At 45.6% G+C, this 20,089-nt stretch overlaps 1 protein-coding gene and 1 long non-coding RNA gene across 7 annotated transcripts; one reads left to right on the top strand and one right to left on the bottom strand.

The window, feature by feature from the left end:
- Positions 1–6,478: 6,478 nt before the first annotated feature.
- Positions 6,479–10,846, bottom strand: LOC128342848 (uncharacterized). Its single transcript, XR_008315194.1, has 2 exons — positions 10,473–10,846; positions 6,479–6,876 (listed from the first exon to the last, which is right to left on the bottom strand). It is a non-coding gene; the product is annotated as an uncharacterized LOC128342848 (long non-coding RNA).
- On the top strand, positions 10,258–20,059 carry LRRC23 (leucine rich repeat containing 23). 6 transcript variants are annotated; one of them, XM_053290822.1, is made up of 8 exons: positions 10,264–10,391; positions 11,734–11,880; positions 12,650–12,762; positions 12,920–13,173; positions 13,305–13,435; positions 15,112–15,248; positions 16,575–16,851; positions 19,747–20,059. In XM_053290822.1, exons 2-8 carry the CDS (start codon positions 11,758–11,760, stop codon positions 19,783–19,785), a joined length of 1,074 nt encoding a protein of 357 aa, XP_053146797.1. In that variant the 5' UTR covers positions 10,264–10,391; positions 11,734–11,757; the 3' UTR covers positions 19,786–20,059. The 6 variants fall into 6 exon arrangements, with proteins under 6 accessions (XP_053146800.1, XP_053146797.1, XP_053146796.1 ...); XM_053290821.1 differs by lacking the exon at positions 10,264–10,391 and adding an exon at positions 10,419–10,575; XM_053290823.1 differs by lacking the exon at positions 10,264–10,391 and adding an exon at positions 11,328–11,474.
- Positions 20,060–20,089: the final 30 nt, after the last annotated feature.

The raw sequence follows: 20,089 nt of genomic DNA, 5'->3' as shown, positions 1-20,089 counted from the left end.
CACATAGCGGACACATTTCATCCTGCCAACAAATTAAACTGCAAGTTAAGAAAAATATTCCAAGTAGAAGAAATCACAAGTCTTGTGGGTTCATGGGGCAGATAATAATTCACTAGAAATTATTCACAAAATTCTCACCTTGATCAGGTTGAAGAAATCCACACCTGGGTTTCTGCACATATATTACTTGCTGGATCAAGAACCACAGGCATAAGTCAGATATGCTTCTGAATGTCATCTATATCCACACTGCATTACTTTCAGTCAGGTGTGCATTGTATGCACAGCCGCATCCACATCTTGGAACTAGTCAAGGGTAAACACATTTCTGAGGCTGGACTGGTTCTAGATCAGAGCAAGCATCTCCTTTAAGAGATCTTCCATTTTCTGGAGCCCTATTCAGACATTATATTGACATCATGTGTACAGGTGTCTTATACATATTTTTCTGTGAATGACTGTACCTGCATTTATTTCAAAGGTGAACCTGGGTACAGGCCAACTCAACCACATGGCACTGATTGGAAATGTACTGCTGTGTCTGTGTTCAACATAGTATGTGAATAACGGTACCTGTGTGCCCATCTACGCCTGTTGTTGTACAAATGTTCAACACGACATGGGCTTTAGGGTATGTGAAAAATGTCTAACTCATTTTTCTTTATTCTGCAAATTATCATGCTGCACAGAGTTGCTTGGAGGGCAAATAGGCATTTTGGGAAGAAGAGGATATTTTTGGTAGGAAAACAGCACAGGGGAAAGCACATTCTCCATGTGCCATGGTCCTAATGTGTATCTACCACCACTATATATCCTTTTTGCAGAGAGGAGGAACAGCAGCCACATCTTAGCTTTATAACTTTTAAAAGGCCAGATAGGAATTCTAGGTTGTAACACTTGGAAACAGGGAAAGTGCATGATTTCATAACCATTACATGAGCCAAAAGGTTGTACATTTTAATTCTAACCCAGGGCTGATAAAAATCAATGGTGTTTAAAAAATAATCAGATGTTTTCATTTAAATTGGATATATATATATATATATATATATATATATATATATATATATATGTGTGTGTGTGTGTGTGTGTGTGTGTGTGTATATATGATATCAAAGATATAATGAATGTTAATCATAACAGCATGTTTAACACATGTATAGCAGTAGACTTGCTATCTGTACCATGCATTTGAAGGGCCTGTATCCAGGTTCACTTTTAAAATGAAATCAGGTACAGTAATTCACACAAACATGTGTACAAGTGTACAGATATCTGCACACTTGTACAGCATAATGTCTGAATTGGGCTAAAGAAGGCCAATGAATGAATAAAGGATTTGGGGGATGGAATAGATCTGAGCGAGGAGGAGACTGGATATAAACGCAAGGGATAGAGGAGGGGAATAGAAAACGAAACCAAAAGTTAACAGAACATATTCATTAGGATGTGCAATTCAATTCAACTTTGAATCAATTAGACCTCGAATTGAATCACCCTCAAAATAGAGGGCCCGATTCAGGGTCAATGAGAATCACCCCCAATTTGACCTGAATCAATCTGGTTGATTCACACGCCATTTTGAGGCCTGTTTTGCTGGAAAAACAGGCCTCAGAATGGAGCTTTTTCCAGGGAATGCAGGTCTACCAATTAGGGTTGGTGATTAGTCCAACCCTCCGCTCTGGACTTGGCGCATCGGCCTGCCCTGAAGGACTGGTCCAATTAAATCAGATCAACCCTGATCCAACCCATCAGAAGAGATGGCTATAGAGAATGTGGAAAGCATTTATAGATGGAAAACAGTTTTGTTTGATCGATTCTGCCCCTGAAACACAGAAAGCTAATATCTGACTTCTATTTATATAACAGCAGCCAGTAGTTTGCAAGGATGAAAAATGTCACTGTGTTGTGTAAATGAAGGACAGAAGGCCTTGGACTTAAGCCCAGATAGTACCACGTAGCTGGCCACCAGGAGGACCCAACTGAAGCTTGGGCAGAGTTCACAAAGGAGGTGTGGCCTGAGCACTTCCCAATGGGATATTTAGAAATGCAGCTGATTTCAATCTTCAGTGCCCATAAAGGGAACTTGGATCTTCCTGTGAAGGTTCCTTCTGCTCAACACAGTTGTTATGAGGAGGATGACTCTTTCTGTCCAGTTGCTGGAGGCAGAGCTTGGGGCTTGTATCTTCTCTCTTACAGAGACAGGGGGAGGGTAGCCCTCTCAGTTTTGTAAGTACTGTAGCTGATTGAAAACACCCAAACTAATATTTTAAAAAGAGTCAAAACGCAACTGGTTATAACTGCATCAAATAATAAGAAGGAAAGGGTCGTCCACAAGGTTCCACCTGCTCTAAGGGGAAATCTCTCAATATGGCGGTCGATAGCCAGGCTAAATTTCTTATGAGTAATCTCACTGAAATGAATGAAAAGTTACTCATGATGTACTGAGCATGGATGCACTGGTGCAGAGAGAAAGCAGCCTAACAGAACTTCTCAACTAACTCCACTGGTACAGCAGGGAAACAGCAATTTTTGATGCCTTCCCCTTCCTGCAGGAAACCCTCTGTGCCACCCCAAAACTCCCCAACTAACGGCACCAGTACAGTAGGGAAGTGGCAATTTTTGATACTCTCCCCTTCCCCAGGAAGCCCTCTTTGCCACCTGAAAATATGCCCCGAGGGTTGCACAGCCCTCAGGGGCATATTTTCAGGTGGCAAAGAGGGCTTCCTGGGGAAGGGAAGAGTGTCAGAAATTGCCACTTCCCTGCTGTACTGGTGCAGTTAGTTGTGAAGTTATGTTAAACTCTTCTCTTATAGCAATGGTGCATCCTTACTCTGTGTGTCAGCCACTGTCCTTAAGTGCCAATGTAAGCCTTAGTTTAGATGTGCTTGAATGCCCTCTTCTGTCTGAGCATAAAGAACTTTCACAATAAGTTCCATGCTCCATTGTCATTCAGAAGGAGAACCTGAGAAAGCATACCTCCTAGCAGCAATCTCATTAATCCAGATGGGGCTTCCATATCACTTCCTCCACGTAACTTGCTGTGATACTCTTTGTATGAAGGAGGCTTTGGCTGAGGCAAAGCTGCTGATTTTATGTCTAATAAAATGGCCCCTGCTAACTGAGCAAAGAGGCACCTTTTAACATGGTGATTCTCTTTATTTAGCAGGGGGAGAGTAACTGGCCCTACCCACCCCCAGCACAGCATCCCTCTAGTGACTGTTGCTAGTGTCTATTTTATGTTTCTTCTTACATTGTGAGCCCTTTGGGGACAGGGATCCATCTTATTTATTATTTCTCTATGTAAACTGACCTGAGCCATTTCTAGAAGGGTGGTATAAAATAAAATAAAATAAAATAAAATAAAATAAAATAAAATAAAATAAAATAAAAAGAGGTAGAAGAGTTCCAAGTAGCAGTCTGACAAAGGTCTAATGTTATGAGGTGCTCAGGACTGCAAAAGTAACTAAAGGAGATGTGCACATTACAAGCAGAAGTAGCAAACTGTAATATATAAATAAGAATGGTTTGGAGATAACTCCACTTTAAGGAAAGGATAGCTTATTGTTTGTTCATATAAACCCTAAAAGCACATGTTTGCTAAATCCTTCCATCTTCAAATCCAGTGACTAAAATTAGCAACAATGACCTAGAAAAATGTCTAAGAGGCCCTTGTGTCTGTGGAAAAGCCAGCTTTTGGGGGGGTGGGTGAGAAAGTGAGAACAAGCTAGTAGTAGTACTAGTCAATGCCCTTTTCTGTAAGAATGTCCTCTTTTACCAACTCTTTGGTTAATTAAAAAAATTCTGTGTGAGCTTCTCTTCATCAGCAGTGGTATAGATTTTACTGGATTCTGGGCCAATGGCTTTCTGGCTTTAGCGGAGGCTGTGAGGGTCTGTAATGGATACTGGTATGTCCTGTATAACCATCAGCTCCTCGGATTTCTGAATCTTTTATTTAATCGATATAAGTTGATGGAGTGAAAACAACATCCTTGACTTCTATGGAGAAAGGGGAAGCACTCAGGGAAATCAATGTGCGTGGGAGGGAGATTTCTTCCTACACCTTGTTGACGCCTGAGATCCAAGGTTAGGGGATAGCGTTTCCCCCATCCACCCTCACTTCTGGCACCATCCAGCTTTCACTTTTCTTCCCATCACTTCTGCCATCTTTCCTCACTCTGCCATTTCCCATCTGCCTCCTCTTCTGATTCTTGTAGCATCTGAGTAACCTCGGAACGGCCCACAATGAATATTATCACATTGGCAAGGAGTTGATGTTGGGGGTTGGGGTTGGATGACCAAATGCAGAGGCAGAGAGGTCCCCCGTCCCAAGGTTGTGCAGGAGAAGGACTTTCAACATATGTGACTTGTCCTGCCAGAAAGCAGAAGCTGCTGCACCTGCCACAAATGCCTCTTCACTACTAAAGAAGATGCAATTCTTCATTTGTGTTCTCCATAACAAGAACACCACCAGATAAAAACCAAGACAAAACAATCATAGTACTAAGGCAATGTACAAAACCGTGTCTTAATATAGCAGCCGCTGTAACAAGTAAATTGAGGGGCACAGCACCATGGAAAAACAGTACACTCCAACTGATTTTAAAAATGGCATCGGCACAAGGTACAGTAAGAAGGGAGGCATGCATCGAATGGGCATTCAGCTTCTGGACCTCTCAGCAGGCAATCCTATACCCTAGTTAGGCCAGCATCTATGTGACACCAGCCTAATGTAGTTGGGATCTTATAGCAGTCCAGCATAAGAGGAGGAGGAGGAGGAGGAAGAATAGTGCTCAGGGTGAGCACAGCACAAAGCAAGCTCATTAGTCACATCCGCTATGTGCAGCATGCCCTGAGCTGACGTGCAGGTCTTCAGCAACAGCCACAGGACCTGGACAGACACCTAGTTGGCCTCAACTGGCACCTTGCCCACCTGCAGGGAGCACTGGAAATGTATCACAAGACCATGGCATGAGAAGACATCCTTCACGATCATCAGGTGATGGTGAGGTGGGGGGAAACGGGAAGGAGCAGGAAGCTTGCTCACCTGTAGGGGGCACTTTAGAGGTGCCAACGGACCATGGCATGGAAGGACATCCTTCACGATCATCAAGTGGTCCTTGAAGCTCAGTTTGCTATCCCTAGAGCTCTGAGGTCAAGTGTTCCCCTATGCAGGGTATGTGTATGCCCCCTTCCCCATCCTTTTATTCAAGAGCATCTGCAGTGGCGCAGCACCTGAAAGAAAGACATGTGGGTAATGTTACCAACCCTCTCACTCCAGCAGGGCTCCTGTGCCTTTGCAAGTTGCATGACAGACAGCAAGATAGCAGGTGTTGGTTGCATCTGGCTGCGCTGGTTACATGACGTCTGTTATGTAGCTACGGTAGCAAAACTACAGGGTCTGACACAAGTCGGCTGGCAACGCGAAAGTGATGGAGATGGAATCACACTGGTCACTGCTGCTGGGCTTCTCTTGTGATCTGCAAAGAATAGGACACATGGAGAAGAGAAGAGAAGCCTGGGTGGATCAGGCCAGAGGCCCATCCAGTCCAGCATCTTGCCTCATGCAGTGGCCAGCCAGGTGCATCTGGGAAGCCTAAGAGTGGCAGGGACAAGAGGGGAACCACTCCCGCCCCCTGTTGATGTTCCCTAGCATCTGGTGTTCAGGGCCATGCCGCCTCTAATTCAGATGGATTAGAATTCCGCCTCTAATTCAGATGGACCCCACTGCCCATTGAGATCATCAGGAGAGGTCCGTCTGCTTTTGCCACCGTCTGGTCTGGTGGCTACTCAGGGACGGGCCTTCTCTGTTGCTGCCCCGAGGCTTTGGAATGTGCTCCCTAGTGAAATAAGAGCCTCCCCATCTCTGACAATTTTTAAAAAGTCTTTAAAAGCACATCTGTTCACACAGGCTTTTAACTGATATTGTTTTAATGTTTTTAGAAGATGTATTTTTAAATTTAAATTGCTGTGTTTTAAATTTCTTGTTTTTGTTTTTAACTAATGTTTTACCTTTGTTTTTATCTGGTTGTAAACCACCCAGAGATGTAAAGTTTTGGGCGGTATAAAAATATGTTAGATAGATAGATAGATAGATAGATAGATAGATAGATAGATAGATAGATAGATAGATAGATAGATAGAAGCATACAGCTATCAAGGCTAGTAGCCACTGAAAGCCCTATCCTCCATGAAGGAGAGCCTTGTCCTCTGCACCTATTTTAGGGAGCTGCCTTTTGAGAGCACTGAGAGGTAGAGAATGAGTAACAAGCAAAAGTCAGCAGCAGCAACACCACACGGCCTCTAGACCTGGATGCATGGGCAACGTCTGCATTTTATTTGATTTATTAAACATATTTATACCCCATCCTTCTAGAGCACTACTGCTCGGGGTGGCTTACAACATGAATATAACAGATACCATATAGAATAAGACTAATAAAGTTAAACAAGTTAAGTTAAAATACGAGGCTGAAACCACATTTAAGATAACTTTTAATTTGATTTTTTAAAAAGTGATTTAAAAAGCTAAAAACGGAGAACTGTAAGCAAGTGATGGTGTGGAAGGAGTGACATCTGAGTGCCCCTGCAGCCATGCCCTTGCTTGTTCCAGCCAGTGAGCCTGCTCCTTGTTGAAAAAGAGAAGAGGGTGACTGCGACGACGATATCTTCCTGTCACCTGTGGGGAGTTGCACTCTGTGGGCAGTGACTCTTTGTTGTGCTCTGGGTGACCAGGCTGCAATCTTGAAAAGTAAAAAAGGGCTCAGCAGCAGCAGCAGCAGCAGCAGCAGTGCTTGGAGTGGGGTGCCTGCCTGGCCTTCACCTCCAGGGATCAGAGTAACCCTGTGTCTCCTGTGTGGGAAAGACTGCTCGGAGCTGTCGAGGGAAGGAAGACTGATTAGCCAAGACACAGCTGAGAGCACTGAAGTCTGGAAGGAAGACATGAGAGACATGTGCAACATGGGTACTTTGAGAATGTGAGGTGATTGGTTTACCAGCCCAAGATGCATTGCCCTTGCATCCCCAACTGGGGTGGTAAACCAGGTGGATGCTTGTGACTGGGGTCCTCCTAGCGTGAGCCAGCAGTGGTGTAGTGGTTAGAGTGCTGGACTAGGACCAGGGAGACCCGAGTTCAAATCCCCATTCAGCCATGAGACTTGCTGGGTGACTCTGGGCCAGTCACTTCTCTCTCAGCCTAACCTACTTCACAGGGTTGTTGTGAGGAGAAACTCAAGTATGGAGTATACCGCTCAGGGATCCTTGGAGGAAGAGTGGGATATAAATGCAAAATAATAATAAAAAATAATAATAAATGAAAATACCTGGAATGAGACTTCTGTGGAGACCAGTGTTTGCAAAATGCTTTCCCCATATATGTTCTGAGGGCAGCAGGCTGTTTATGCAAGGTGCCACCCTTCTATGCAAAATGTTCTTTTGCCAGCATTCCCATCACCAAGGCTTACCTTGGTGTGCTCTAAGTCTTCATGACAGGAGGCCAGAGAGGTACAGCTTCATGCTGTGCACTCTGTCATCTGAGTTATGGTCTCTTTGTCAGCAGTTCCTATGTGGGCAAGGAGCAGGGGCGTAACTACCATTAGGCAAGGAGAGGCAGTCGTCTTGGAGCCCCACTGCCTCGAGGGACCCCCCAGAGGCACATCACATGACTCCCCACCCGCCCATGTTGCACCCCCTGTGAATTATGTTGAGTCTCTTGGAGATCGGCAGGAGCAGAGAGTAAAAAAAACTAGATTCAATGTGTTCTAGATTTTCACCGTATTCATAATGGGGATGTGAGTGTGAGTGCACTATATATTGTGAAGTGTGTTTGTGTGTGTATATCAGTGAGGGGCCCATTTTAAAATCTTGTCTCTGGGCCCCCTCCAACCTTGCTACGCCCCTGGCAAGGAGGGAGGTATCCTGGGATCGCTGTCGAGTCAATGTTGACTGCTGGTGCCCACAGAGCCCTGTGGTTGTCTTTGGTAGAATGCAGGAGGGGTTTACCATTGTCTCCTCCCATGCAGTATGAGATAATGCCTTTCAGCATCTTCCTATATTGCTGCTGCCCGATATTGGTGTTTTCCCTAGTCTGGGAAACATACCAGTGGGGATTTGAACTGGCAGCCTCTGCCTTGCTAGTCAAGTCATTTCCCAGCTGTGCCATTAGGTGGCTCTGCAGAATCATATTATGCAATTGTTGCAGGAATGTCCAGAGCCTGGAAAGTGTACAGGCACTGCCAGCTTGAGTACTGGTGCTGCCCAGGGCAATGCCGGCCACATCTCGATATCGACACACTGCAAACTAGCCAATGAGCAGTGCATGCCCTGATGCCAGCTACACCTCCCGATGTCAGCGCATCAGCAGCAGGGCCCTACCACCTGTCAGCATCTCCCAGTTTGCAGGTGGTTCACTAGCCACCTGGATGGTTTCCTTTCTCTCAGAGCAAGAGAAAGAAAAGAAACCACCTGGGCAGCTAGTGAACCGCCTGCAAACTGGCCAGCGGGCAGTGCATACCAGCACATAGGTGGTCAGGGAGCACCAGTATATTGCCAGCACATCGGTGTCAGGGGGTATGGCTCTCCGAAGTGCACCCACGGTCTGCTGACAAGTTGGCGGGTGATTCCTTAGCCTCCTGGATGATTTCCGTTCTCTCTTGCTTGGAGTGAGAAAGGAAGGAAGCCATCCAGTTGGCTAGCAAACCAATAGCTGGGAGATGCCCACGGGCAAACTAGTGGCAGCTGCGAGGAGCGGCAAGGCAGATGAGGTAACGCTTGTGGGCAGTGGAGGACAGGACAGGACGCTCGCACTCGATGCCTCAGGGCACAGGTGCCACCAGAGGCCATTTCTTCACCTCGCCTCATTGGTGAGCTTCCGCTAAATACAGGCTTTGGCACAAGCCAGGTCCTCCATGTCCCATGTCCTATTCTGGGGCCTCTGTTAGCTAGAGTTACACCAGCAATGCAGGTACGCATCCCACTGAGGCAGCAGTGGTGCCAGCACAGTAGAGCCAGCACAGTAAACAACAACAATAATAATAAATAACTGAGAGGGCAGCCTAGGAAACACCCTTATGGGGTGTTTCCTAGGCTGCCCTCTATTATTTATTATTGTTGTTGTTGTTTGTTGTTTACACAGTCAGGTGTTATTGACTGGTTTGTTTTATCCAGACATCGAGTCCTTCTCAAGGACATGGGATGGCTGAATTTTATTATCAATATTGTTGCTGTTATTATTATAATAGATATTGTCACAGAATATAGGCTGTTCCCAGTAAAATTGCTTTTTGTAATTGGCTGATGGTGATTTCTGTGGCCCCTATGGTGTTGAGGTGCTCTTCAAGGTGTTTTGGAATTGCACCCAGGGCGCCAATTACCACTGGGATTATTTGGGTCTTTTTCTGCCACAGCCTTTCAATTTCCATTTGTAGATCTTTGTATTTGGTGATTTTTTCTATTTCTTTTTCTTCTATTCTGCTATCCCCTGGTATTGCTATGTCGATTATTTTGACTTGTTTTTCTTTCTTCTCGACTACAGTTATATCTGGTGTATTGTGTGGCAGATGTTTGTCTGTTTGTAGTCGGAAGTCCCATAATATTTTTACATCTTCATTTTCTATAACTTTTTCTATTTTATGGTCCAGTCTTTGGCTACAGGTAGCTTGCATTTTTTGCAGATGTTCCAGTGTATTATTTATTATTATTATAAATTCAGCTTCTATACCGCCCTTCAAAAATGGCTCAGGGTGGCTTACACAGAGAAATAATAAACAAATAAGATGGATTCCTGTCCCCAAAGGGCTCACAATCTAAAAAGGTTCACACTTCCAGAGTGCAAGCCTTCCGCCATGCCCAATAACCAGAATTCCATAACAGAGAAGGAATAAGGAAAGTACTCTCTGAGCAATGTTTCAAAAGCCGTGTACCCAGATTAATGGTAGGCTGGAGAGGAGCACACTGATGTCAGACACAAAGGGAAACAGCAGCACTTTAATAACTCTGTGGCGAAAAGGTGATTTGGGCAGGGGCCATTTCCCCCACTCTTCTATGACAAGCTGCACTGGCCACAATGTCCTCTTCTGGACACATTTCGAAGCTATAGAAATCCTGCTTCCTCCTTTGCATCTGGCTACCCTGCATTTTCCAGCAACGCCTCTAGCGCCCGCAAAAGGTGCCCAGCCACTACTATGCCTCGATTTCCCGGCACTTGTCTCTTTGGAGCAGCAGAATGATGAGTCATGCTCTCATCCGCTCCTTCCGGTTCCCCCCTCCCCATTCCTTCTTATCGGTGTAAAGAAGAAAGGGCTATCTACTACGCAAATCACGACTCCCTCTCATCCACTCCGCTTCCACGATGCCTTAGCCCCCTGTCGGTTTCCACAACTCGACCCCAGCAGGTGCGGGGGGGGGGCTGGCTGTCAATCAACCCGCCGTCGCCCGGGGAGCAGAGCTCGAGGCAATAGTCCCCGCCTCCTCACCTGCCTCCAGTAACCATAGCAACGGAAGTAACGAAGCCTCTCCTGCTTTTCCTTGGCCAGAGTTGCTGCTGCTGCTGCTGCCGCCGCTCCGAGAGCCTCCTCGGTGGGGGGCTTGTTATTTCTTCTTCTTCTCTTTCCCCGAAAGGAAGGGGCAGGGCACATAGAAAATATTTTGGTGGAGGGAGAGGGGGTTCTGTCGGCTTTGGAGAGCGAGGGAGCCCAGGTGCCCCCGGAGCAGCGGTCCTCCTCCTCTACTTTTAAGACTGATGTAAAAGATGGGAAGGATCTCAGCAAGGCAGTCTCTCTCTCTCTCTCTCTCCACCCCCAAGTAGCACCTCCCGTTCCCCCACCCCAACCCCACTTTCCTGCATGCCTGTTGGATGTGCAACAGCCTTGCACGCCTCCCCTGCAGCTTTCTTCTGGTCGGAGGCGGTAATAAAGATGCTTCTGATTCCTTTTCATCTGGTCACCGTTATAATAAAAGAGGAGACCAAATCACAGAGATGTACAGGGGCGTAGCTAGGGGAGAGGGGCCCCCGTGCTCGCCCCTCTCTCTCCGGCGGCCCCTCGGAGTGAGGGAGTCAACAGGGAAGAAAATAGGGAGGGGTGGAGATGGGAGGCCCTCTGGAGCCGGGGGGGCCCAGGTTCTTTGAACCCCTTTGCTCAATTATAGCTACACCCCTGGAGATGTAGGATTGTCAGCAGGGGCATAGCTACAATTAAACGGGGTGGGTGGGGAGAGAAATGTCCCTGCGCGGCCCCTGAAGGAGGGAGCCCACTGGCTGGGTGACAGCGTACTCTTTGCTCTCCCTCTTGTGCCTCTTTGAAGGTGGCGGCGGCCACAAAGGCATCTTCACGTTCTGTCCCAGGGCCCACTCCAGTCTGGCTATGTCTCTGTTTGTCAGTTTCAGGAATTTGGTTGCCCTCTGATGGATGTCTCTGAGACTTCTTGCAGTCATGACCAGGGCACCGGAGGGATTCTAGCCCGTGTGACACCAGAGCGTAAGGGCTGCATGAACACAGTAGACTCAAGCTGCTGGCCCATTATCCAAGGGCCAAAGGAGCTGCAGCGGGTTCCCTATGGGAGGCTCCTTGCCACTGCCCTGCAAGTTGTGAGACATGGCGATCTAGTGGTGGGGCAAGGGGATACTTCTTCTGCCACCAGAACCAGATGGATACTCGGATCCCCCTCTGTATTCTACAAGAATGAGGTGTGTTTCTCTGGCCAGCTGCTGACATTCACTTTTAGTTTTGTTTGTAGACTGAAACATACAAGCCTTTGAAGATGTCAGATGAGGATCCTGAAGATGATTACGATGCTGAAGAAGAGAAAGAAGAGGCTAGAAATAAAGGGGAAGAAGAGGGAGAAGGGGAAGAGAAGGAAGCAGCAGAAGAGGAGGAAGAAGAGGTAAAGGGTTATTATTATTTGTTATATTATGCCTATTTTTAGACACAATACTGATAACGTTAGGCCCTTTCAAGTAACATTCAATGAATTAACATGAGTGAGAGAAATTTAAACACAAGCTTACCCTTTAGCACATAAATCAATGGGATTTAAAAGAGTAAATGTGGCTGGATGGTGCCCAGATTGGGGTGTTTTACAAATGATACAGAAGTGCCTCATCCAAAGCAACTTACACTCTAAAAAACAAAACAAAAAACAAAAAACTGGGGAAAGATAAACAATTAGGGGAGAGCAGCATATGGACAGGTTAATTCCTCTTAGAAGTAGAGTGCTTCTATGTGTTTGAAAAGGGGCAGGACATCTCTGTAAAGGATGATGGACCCCTCTGATTTTATCTAGGGTTTCCAGATCACAGCTCAAATTTTTTTCCTGCCTGCCTTTTACATTTGCCAGAGTTGGGAGACAGGAGATGGCTAGGCTCACTCTTGTCCCCCCTCCACTCAGCCTTTTTTTTTTTTTTGGTCATCGCCCACCCCCACCCCCATCTGATGCAGTGAGCAGGACTTCCAATGTGTCACATAATAGGTGGGAGAGGAAGCAGACAAAATGATTGGTGGTGATACATAGAAAAGCCACTGCTGCCTCGTCTCCTGTTTAAAAATTAGATGGGGCAAATCTAAAGGTACTACTGGGAGAATCTCCAGGTTGTGACTTGACAACCTCAATTTTATCTGATTTCCTTTTTTGACTGTGTTTTCCCCCCTCCTAGCCCCAAGTTTCAAACCCTCTCACTGAGGATCATCTGAAGGAAGGCCTCTCGCTTTTGTGTAAAACTGGCAATGGCCTGGCCCATGCCTTTGTGAAATTAGAAGTCAAAGAAAAGTGAGTGCACCAATCCACGAAGGGCAGGGGTCCCATTTGCCTGCAAAGGATTTTAATTCCCTTATCAGCCTTCCTGGAAAAATGGGACTGAGTTGGGGAGAAGTGCTAGAAGACTGGTACTGGTGAATAATAGTTTCCCATCCTTGTCCTGTGGCAGGGAACTGACAGACATCACCCTCATCCAGAGCTTCATCCACTTACGCTATGTAGACCTGTCAGACAACCTACTCCGAGACCTGTCTCCATTGGCAGGTCTCACACACTTGCTGTGGCTGAAAGTGGATGGCAATCAGCTAACTAGTGCCAGCATGGAAGAGCTGCCATATCTGCAGATTGCCAGCTTTGCCAGTAACCATCTCAAGGACACCACTGGCATTAACCACCCACGCTTGACCAGCATCAACCTGAAAGGTGGGTGGGTGGAGATGAATACACTCAAGATTTATTTTAAACCCAGAGGGAAACTTTTTCCACTTTTTCTTTGGAAAAACATCCTGAAAGGAATTAATCCTTTCATCATTTTCTATTCTTCTGACATCCAGGGAATGAAATTGAGATAATATCTGGACTAGATCCAGCCAAGTTATCAAATCTGTACTCGCTGGAACTGCGGAATAATAGCTTAAAGTCTACAGCTGGAATCTGCCTTCCAAAGCTCAAAAATCTATATCTGGTAAGACAACCTGCACTCAGACCCCACAATGATTGTGTTTCAGAGAGTAGTGTAGGTAATTCAGACCACCAAACCCCAGCAATCCATCCTGATGCTGGCGCCTGGCTTCCCAAATACTTCTGGATTCCAATCCTGTTTGTAGACTCTGACTTAGGCAATGGAATGACTTGACAAATAGTCCAGCTAAAGCTAGTCTGGCTTTGTAAATACATTTGGATCAGGGGGACTTCGGTTCAGTTCCCCTCTCTGGCTTCCCTAAAACTTACTGGATTATCTTGAGCAAGTCTCTCTCCCAGCAGCCTAACCTATCTAACAGGGATGTAGTGATGATACAGCAGGAAAACCACCAGTAAGCCACGCAGAATAAGATATGGGGGATAGGATATAAATGGAGACAAAATACACCTTTTGTGAGTATCAAATCCTGACACGGCAGATTTAGCTGGCTTGGGAAATGATGATGACTAGATACAAGACAAGTCAAGGAGCAAGAACATAACTGTATCCTTGTTTTCACATTTTATGTAATCAGCAAAAACTATTTTAAATCCTCTGACAAGCCTTGATATCAATGAGCATAGAAATGGCATAGTTGGATTCTACAATTCTGTGTCCAATAATACCTGGTGGCACAGAAGGATGTGTCAAGATGGGAGGGTGAAGCATGCATCTATCTATCTATCTATCTATCTATCTATCTATCTATCTATCTAGCTATCATATTTTTATACCACCTGAAATTTATATCTCTAGGTGGTGTACAAAATTTAAAATATTTAAAAGTCACAGATTAAAATACATGACAATAAAACAATAGAATAAAATTATTAAAACATTTTTTAATTATTAAAATTAATTCTAATTAAAAGCCTGAGAAAACAGGAGGGTCTTGAGGTTCTTCCTGAAAACAAACAGAGAAGGAGATGCTCTTATTTCAGCAGGGAGCTTATTTCAAAGTCCTGGGGCAGCCACAGAGAAGGCCCAGTCCTGGGTCACCACCAAACGAGCTGGTGACAACCATAACTAGACCTCTCCAAAAGATTGTAACAGGCGGCAGGGATTATGACAAATGAGGCGCTCTCTCAAATAGCCTCGACCCAAGCCATTAAGGGCTTTATAGGTAATAACCAGCACTTTGTATTTCACCCGGAAACATATTGGCAGCACAGTGCAGTTGTTTTAGAACCGGTGTTATGTGGTCCCTTTGTGCTGTCCCAGAGACCAACCTGGCTGCCGCATTCTGTACCAATTGTTGTTTCTGGACATACAAAGGCAGCCCCACGTAGAGTGCATTACAGTAGTCAAGCCTGGAGGTTACCAGCATGTAACCATATGTACCACTGTTTTAAGGTCATTTAGGTGTGCTGAGCCTAAATGAATCTGGGGGACTAGTCTCATGTGGGAAACTAAGGAACTTTAATAAAGAATTTCCAGCACCCTCACTAAGCTACAATTCCCAGGGTTCTTTAGGGGAAACCATGATAATTAAACTGGTATAAAACTGATATAGATTTCTACTGCAGAGATGGCCTCAAATGGCAGCAGGCGACTTGTTATCAGGTTCTTTTTTATCCCTGTTAAATGTGGGAATGTATTCTGGATCTGTGGCCTCTCGCCCCCAGCATTTCGTCTTGCTCCAGTTTCTTGATCTTACCCTGCAACATCTTCCATCCTAGGCCCAGAACTCCATTACACAAATAGAGGGCCTGGAGGACCTGGGGCAACTCACAACCATTCATCTGCGTGACAATCAGCTTGAAACCCTGGACGGCTTTTCAGAAAGTTTGAAATCCCTTCAGTACCTCAATTTACGGTGGGTACAGGATCTCTACCAAAGACTCCTTGAAATTAACAGGGGGATGACAGAGAGAGTGGTGTCTTGGCCATGCCCAACTGTCTGCAAACACCAGACTTTGGTGAAAGCCTGGACTAGGTTCTATCTTCCTGGAGGTATTTTCTATAAATAATAGAGTCACTAGGATAGGGCAATAGCCACCTTAAGTGGTGCAGCAGGGAAATGCTTGACTAAAATGTAGAAAGTTGGCGGTTCGAATCCCCGCTGGTACTATATTGGGCAGTAGTGATATAAGAAGATGCTGAAAGGCATAATCTTAGACTGTGTGGGAGGAGGCAATGGTAAACCCCTCCTGTATTCTACCAAAAAAATCCACAGGACTCTGTGGGCACCAGGAGTCGAAATCGACTCGACAGCACACTTTACCTTTAGGATAGGGCAATAGGGGCACATGTTCTGAGTTCAGCCTGAACAGTGGAACAAAATAGTTATCAAGATCATTGAAAAGTTATTAAAATAACATTAATTACATAATATATTATTCCCAGTATGGAATAATTTAGGTGGCAGATGAAAAGCCAGAGACCAGCGTGCTTAGAGGCTTAGTGAAGACAGCAGGTCACACAGACTGGCATTGTTGCAAATTTTTGTGGTTTCTGGGTCTGCAGCATGACAGCACTGTAAAGCATATTCAGCCACTGAATATTGCTGGTATTCAAATCAAGGGAGATGAAAAAATTCTCCATGCTGTGATATTGGATAGCAACAACCAGTAGGTTTCTTGCACTTATAAACAGGAACAGTCTATCTGAGAAGTGAGAACCTAGCATTTCAACAGCAGTCAATCAATCACCTTTATATATTGGGCAGCAGTGATATAGGAAGATGCTGAAAGGCATCATCTCATACTGCGTGGGAGGAGACAATGGTAAACCCCTCCTGTATTCTACGAAAGAAAAACCACAGGGCTCTATAGTCACCAAGATTCGACATCGACTCGACAGCACACTTTACTTTACCCTTAGGGTGACAATCATTTGTAGCTCACTCTGGTGCCAATTCCAGGGTATGTGTGTGAAGAACTGGAATCTACCTTGGGTATAGAAATGACAGGTTATGGTGATGGCTGTAAAGGAAGAACCTCTGACACCAAAGATCCACCTGATCTTTGAGGGAGGGAAATACCTTAAATAAGGGGGGCCCAGAAATGCATACATGCCTGCTTACTAATTTTTATGCCATGTTTATTCTTATCCTTTCATTTTAGACTTATTTTTTTCTTTCAATTATAATTGATTATTTTCTTCAGGAGCCTATTGTATAATCCTTTTCCTACTGCTGCAGGGGGAATGCAATCGATCAGCTCCAGGAAGTGACAAAGCTACAGGTGTTGCCTATGTTACGAGCTCTGGTCTTGCTAGACAATCCTTGTTCTGATGAGGGAGATTACCGGATGGAAGTCCTAGTGATGCTCCCACGCCTGGAACGCCTTGACAAGGATTTCTACGAGGAAGAAGAACGGGCAGAGGCTGAAGAAATAAGGCAGCGGCGGCGGGAAGAAGAGTTGGAGCTAGAGAGAGAAAGAGAGAGAGAGAAGGAGCTAGAGCTAGAGCAAGAGCAGGTGAGGCACAAGGGGGAATATCAGAGGAACAGAGATAGCTTGGATCATCCTCACCTAAGGGGAGGAGAGCTTGACACTGGAAATCTGGTAGCTTTCAGTCTTACATTCAGCATTGGACAATAATTTGGTTGCAGAAGAGGGCAACCAAGATGATCAGCCCCCCTCCCCCCAGAGCAACTTCTTTATGAGGCAAGGCTACAACACCTGGGGCTTTTTAGTTTAGAAAAAAGGCGATTAAGGGGAGACGTGATAAATAATGCATGGAGTGGAGAGAGAGGAACATTTCTCCCTCTCTCACAACTCGAGAACCAGGGGTCATCCCATTAAACTGATTGCCAGGAGGTTTAGGACCAAGAAAAGGAAGCACTTTTCCACACAGCACATAATTATGTTATAGCATTCTCTGCCACAAGGTGTGGTGAGGGCCACCAGCCTGGATGGCTTTAAAAGGGGCTTAGACAAATTCATGCAGGACAGGTCTATCAATGGCTACTAGTCTGGTGGCTATAGACCTTCTCCAGCCTTAGAGGCAAGATGCCTCTAAATACCTGTTGCAGGGGAACAACAGCAGGAGAGAGGGCATGGCTTCATCTCTCGCCTGTGAGCTTCCCAGAGGCATCTGGTGGGCCACTGGGTGAAATAGGATGCTGGACTGGATGGGTCTTGAGCCTGACCCAGCAGCAGTGTTCCCTCTAGGGAGTGCGCATGTGCATGCACTCACATGTATTTGTATGTCTGCTCAGTCAATTTTAGATCCTGCTCAGGTTGAATCAGGAAGGCCCCACTCTGAACGCATGTGTGCACACACTGCCTTGATGCTGCCGCCCAAAACAAAACTCATTCCAAACACAGATGGAAAAAATTAGAGAGAACACTGTCCAGCAGGGATGTTCTTATGTAACTCCTAAAACAAATGAAGTTACTTCACTTTAAGTGTAATAGCATAACATATTTAAAGTAAAGTAACTGCAGAAATACGGGAGTCAGAGGGCCTATATTGGATGGGAAAGTTGCATTCCAAGGAAAGGGGGTTAAGTTCCCTTAAGCATCTTAAAGAGGAGTCTGGACCTCCAAAGAGCCCTTTAACAAATCCCTATCAGAATTCCTGAAGATGGGTTGGCCAGGGGTGGTGGTGGACTATCCCTAGTACAGAGATGCTGTTCTCATTGTATGAGAGAATGGGTCTTGCATACAAGATGCCACAGCAGTTTGTTTTTTTTAAAGGTCAATTCAGTACAAGGCATTATTGGCAAAAGCACCGAATCTGTGCCTGGATTCTAGCACAGAAGAAGGGTGGGATATAAACAAACTCCAAACATTCTCTTCATTGGATAGTCCAAACCCCTTGATCACTTTGACTGTTTTCTTCTTTAGAAAAAAACAGTCACCTTTCCCAGTTCTAATGTCCTTTTTGAGATAGGATGACCAGAGTTGTGCACAGTATTTTAAATGTGGCTGTGTTATAGAGTTCTGAGTATCATTATGATCACTGAGTATCATAATGACATATGATTTATATCCCAACCTTCTATGCTAGAATCTAAGGCAGTGTACATGGAGTTCCCTGGTGGTTTCCCATCCTGGCACAGGCCAGACACAGACCTGCTTAGCTTTAGCAAAGTAGCTATCTCATGTACCTTTAGACTAGGCCTTGGTGGAGGAGGTAAATGCAGTTATGAGTGGAGAACTTGGGGTCACCCAGTGAAGGTGATAGTAGATAGTAGATTCAGGACATAGAGAAGTTATTCAGCAAAATAATTATGCATTCTGTGATTAACTGCAACAAGATGTGATGACTGTCAGTAGCTCAGCAAGTTATTAAATAATATTAGACAAATGCATGACAGATAGGTCTGTCAATGGCTATTATCCATGATTGCTAAATAGAGCCTCTGCATACAGAACTGGCATACCTCTGAATACTGAACACCTCTCTCCTCAGAGAGAGTGGGATATAAGTGTAAAAATAAAAATAGAATATTGGATACAGGGGACAGGGCATAGTCTTCATGTCAAGAGCCAGCATGGTATAGTGGCTAGAGTGCTGGACTAGGGCCGGGGAGACCTGAGTTCAAATCCCCATTCAGCCATGATATTAGCAGGGACTGGGTGACTCTGGGCCAGTCACTTCTCTCTCAGCCTAACCTACTTCTCAGGGTTGTTGTGAGGAGAAGCCTAAGTATGTAGTACACCGCTCTGGGCTCCTTGGAGGAAGAGTGGGATATACAATGATAAATAAACAAATGTCTCACTGGCTGGCCACTGCTTAGAAACTGTATGCTGTAGTAGGGGGACCATGGTCTGAGCCAAAGCAGTTCTTAAATGCAGAGTTCCTAAATATTTCAAGGAGCAAGGAAGCGTTCATATGAGGATGAGAGAAAGTCAAATTTAATGTAGGGGAAGTCATAGGAATATATTTAGCATTTCACAGAGCTGGGTATCCATTACTAGTGTGACAACTTTATTCTTTAAATCTTTTTTCCCCCAGGGAAAGCAAAAAACTGAGGAAAGGGATGGAATCACTTTTTTTTAAAAACCCAGCTTCATTCCACAGCACGTGGCCCTGGTCGGACAGGATAATGGAGGAGCTGCCTGAGCAAAGCGCTAGGCTGAGCAGACTGGAAGCAAAGTCTCTGCTAAGAGGCACAGGAAGAGGGACTGCTATAATGGGAGCTGTGGGTTTCCATCCATTCATTTTAACAGAGTGTATTCAGGACAGCTTCTTGGGGGACTATGCCACTCTTTGAAGATAAGCGGGCGGTGGGGGTGGGGGAATCAGCCCATTTCTTGATATGCCTTGTGGATACAGAATGTGCCAAGTCAGACTGCTTGCCATAGAAAAGTATCACATCCATTTGGAAGCCTTCTAAACTTGCTCTTTCCCCCGTTCTTCAGGAAATGGAGGACGCTACCCTGGAGGAGGCCCCCGAGTGACGCATGGGGTGCCTACTGGCGGATCCTCGATCCCGGTTGGAGCGGGAAACTGCTGCAGGCTGCTGCCTTCCAGAGCCGGCTTCGTTTTGTTGTAGGGCCCTGGACCCACAGCATTTCATCCCCCGCCCCCCGCCCGGACATGCAGCAACAGAAGGGTGCTGTTGTGCTGCTTTTGCCCAGAGCCGGAGGCCCCGGAGATGGGGAGGTCTGGGTGCTTGGAACGGATTGTGATTTGTTGTTGCATGTGAATTAAAAAAAGCGCTCTGGTAATGAAGCCGAGCTGGTTGAGTGCGCTGCTTTCAGC

Source organism: Hemicordylus capensis, chromosome 2 (genome assembly GCF_027244095.1).
Source record: "Hemicordylus capensis ecotype Gifberg chromosome 2, rHemCap1.1.pri, whole genome shotgun sequence".
In the NCBI taxonomy this organism is placed as follows: Eukaryota; Metazoa; Chordata; class Lepidosauria; order Squamata; family Cordylidae; genus Hemicordylus; species Hemicordylus capensis.
Note: the sequence above shows the minus strand (reverse complement) of the source record. Positions and strands in the feature narration are given on the sequence as shown.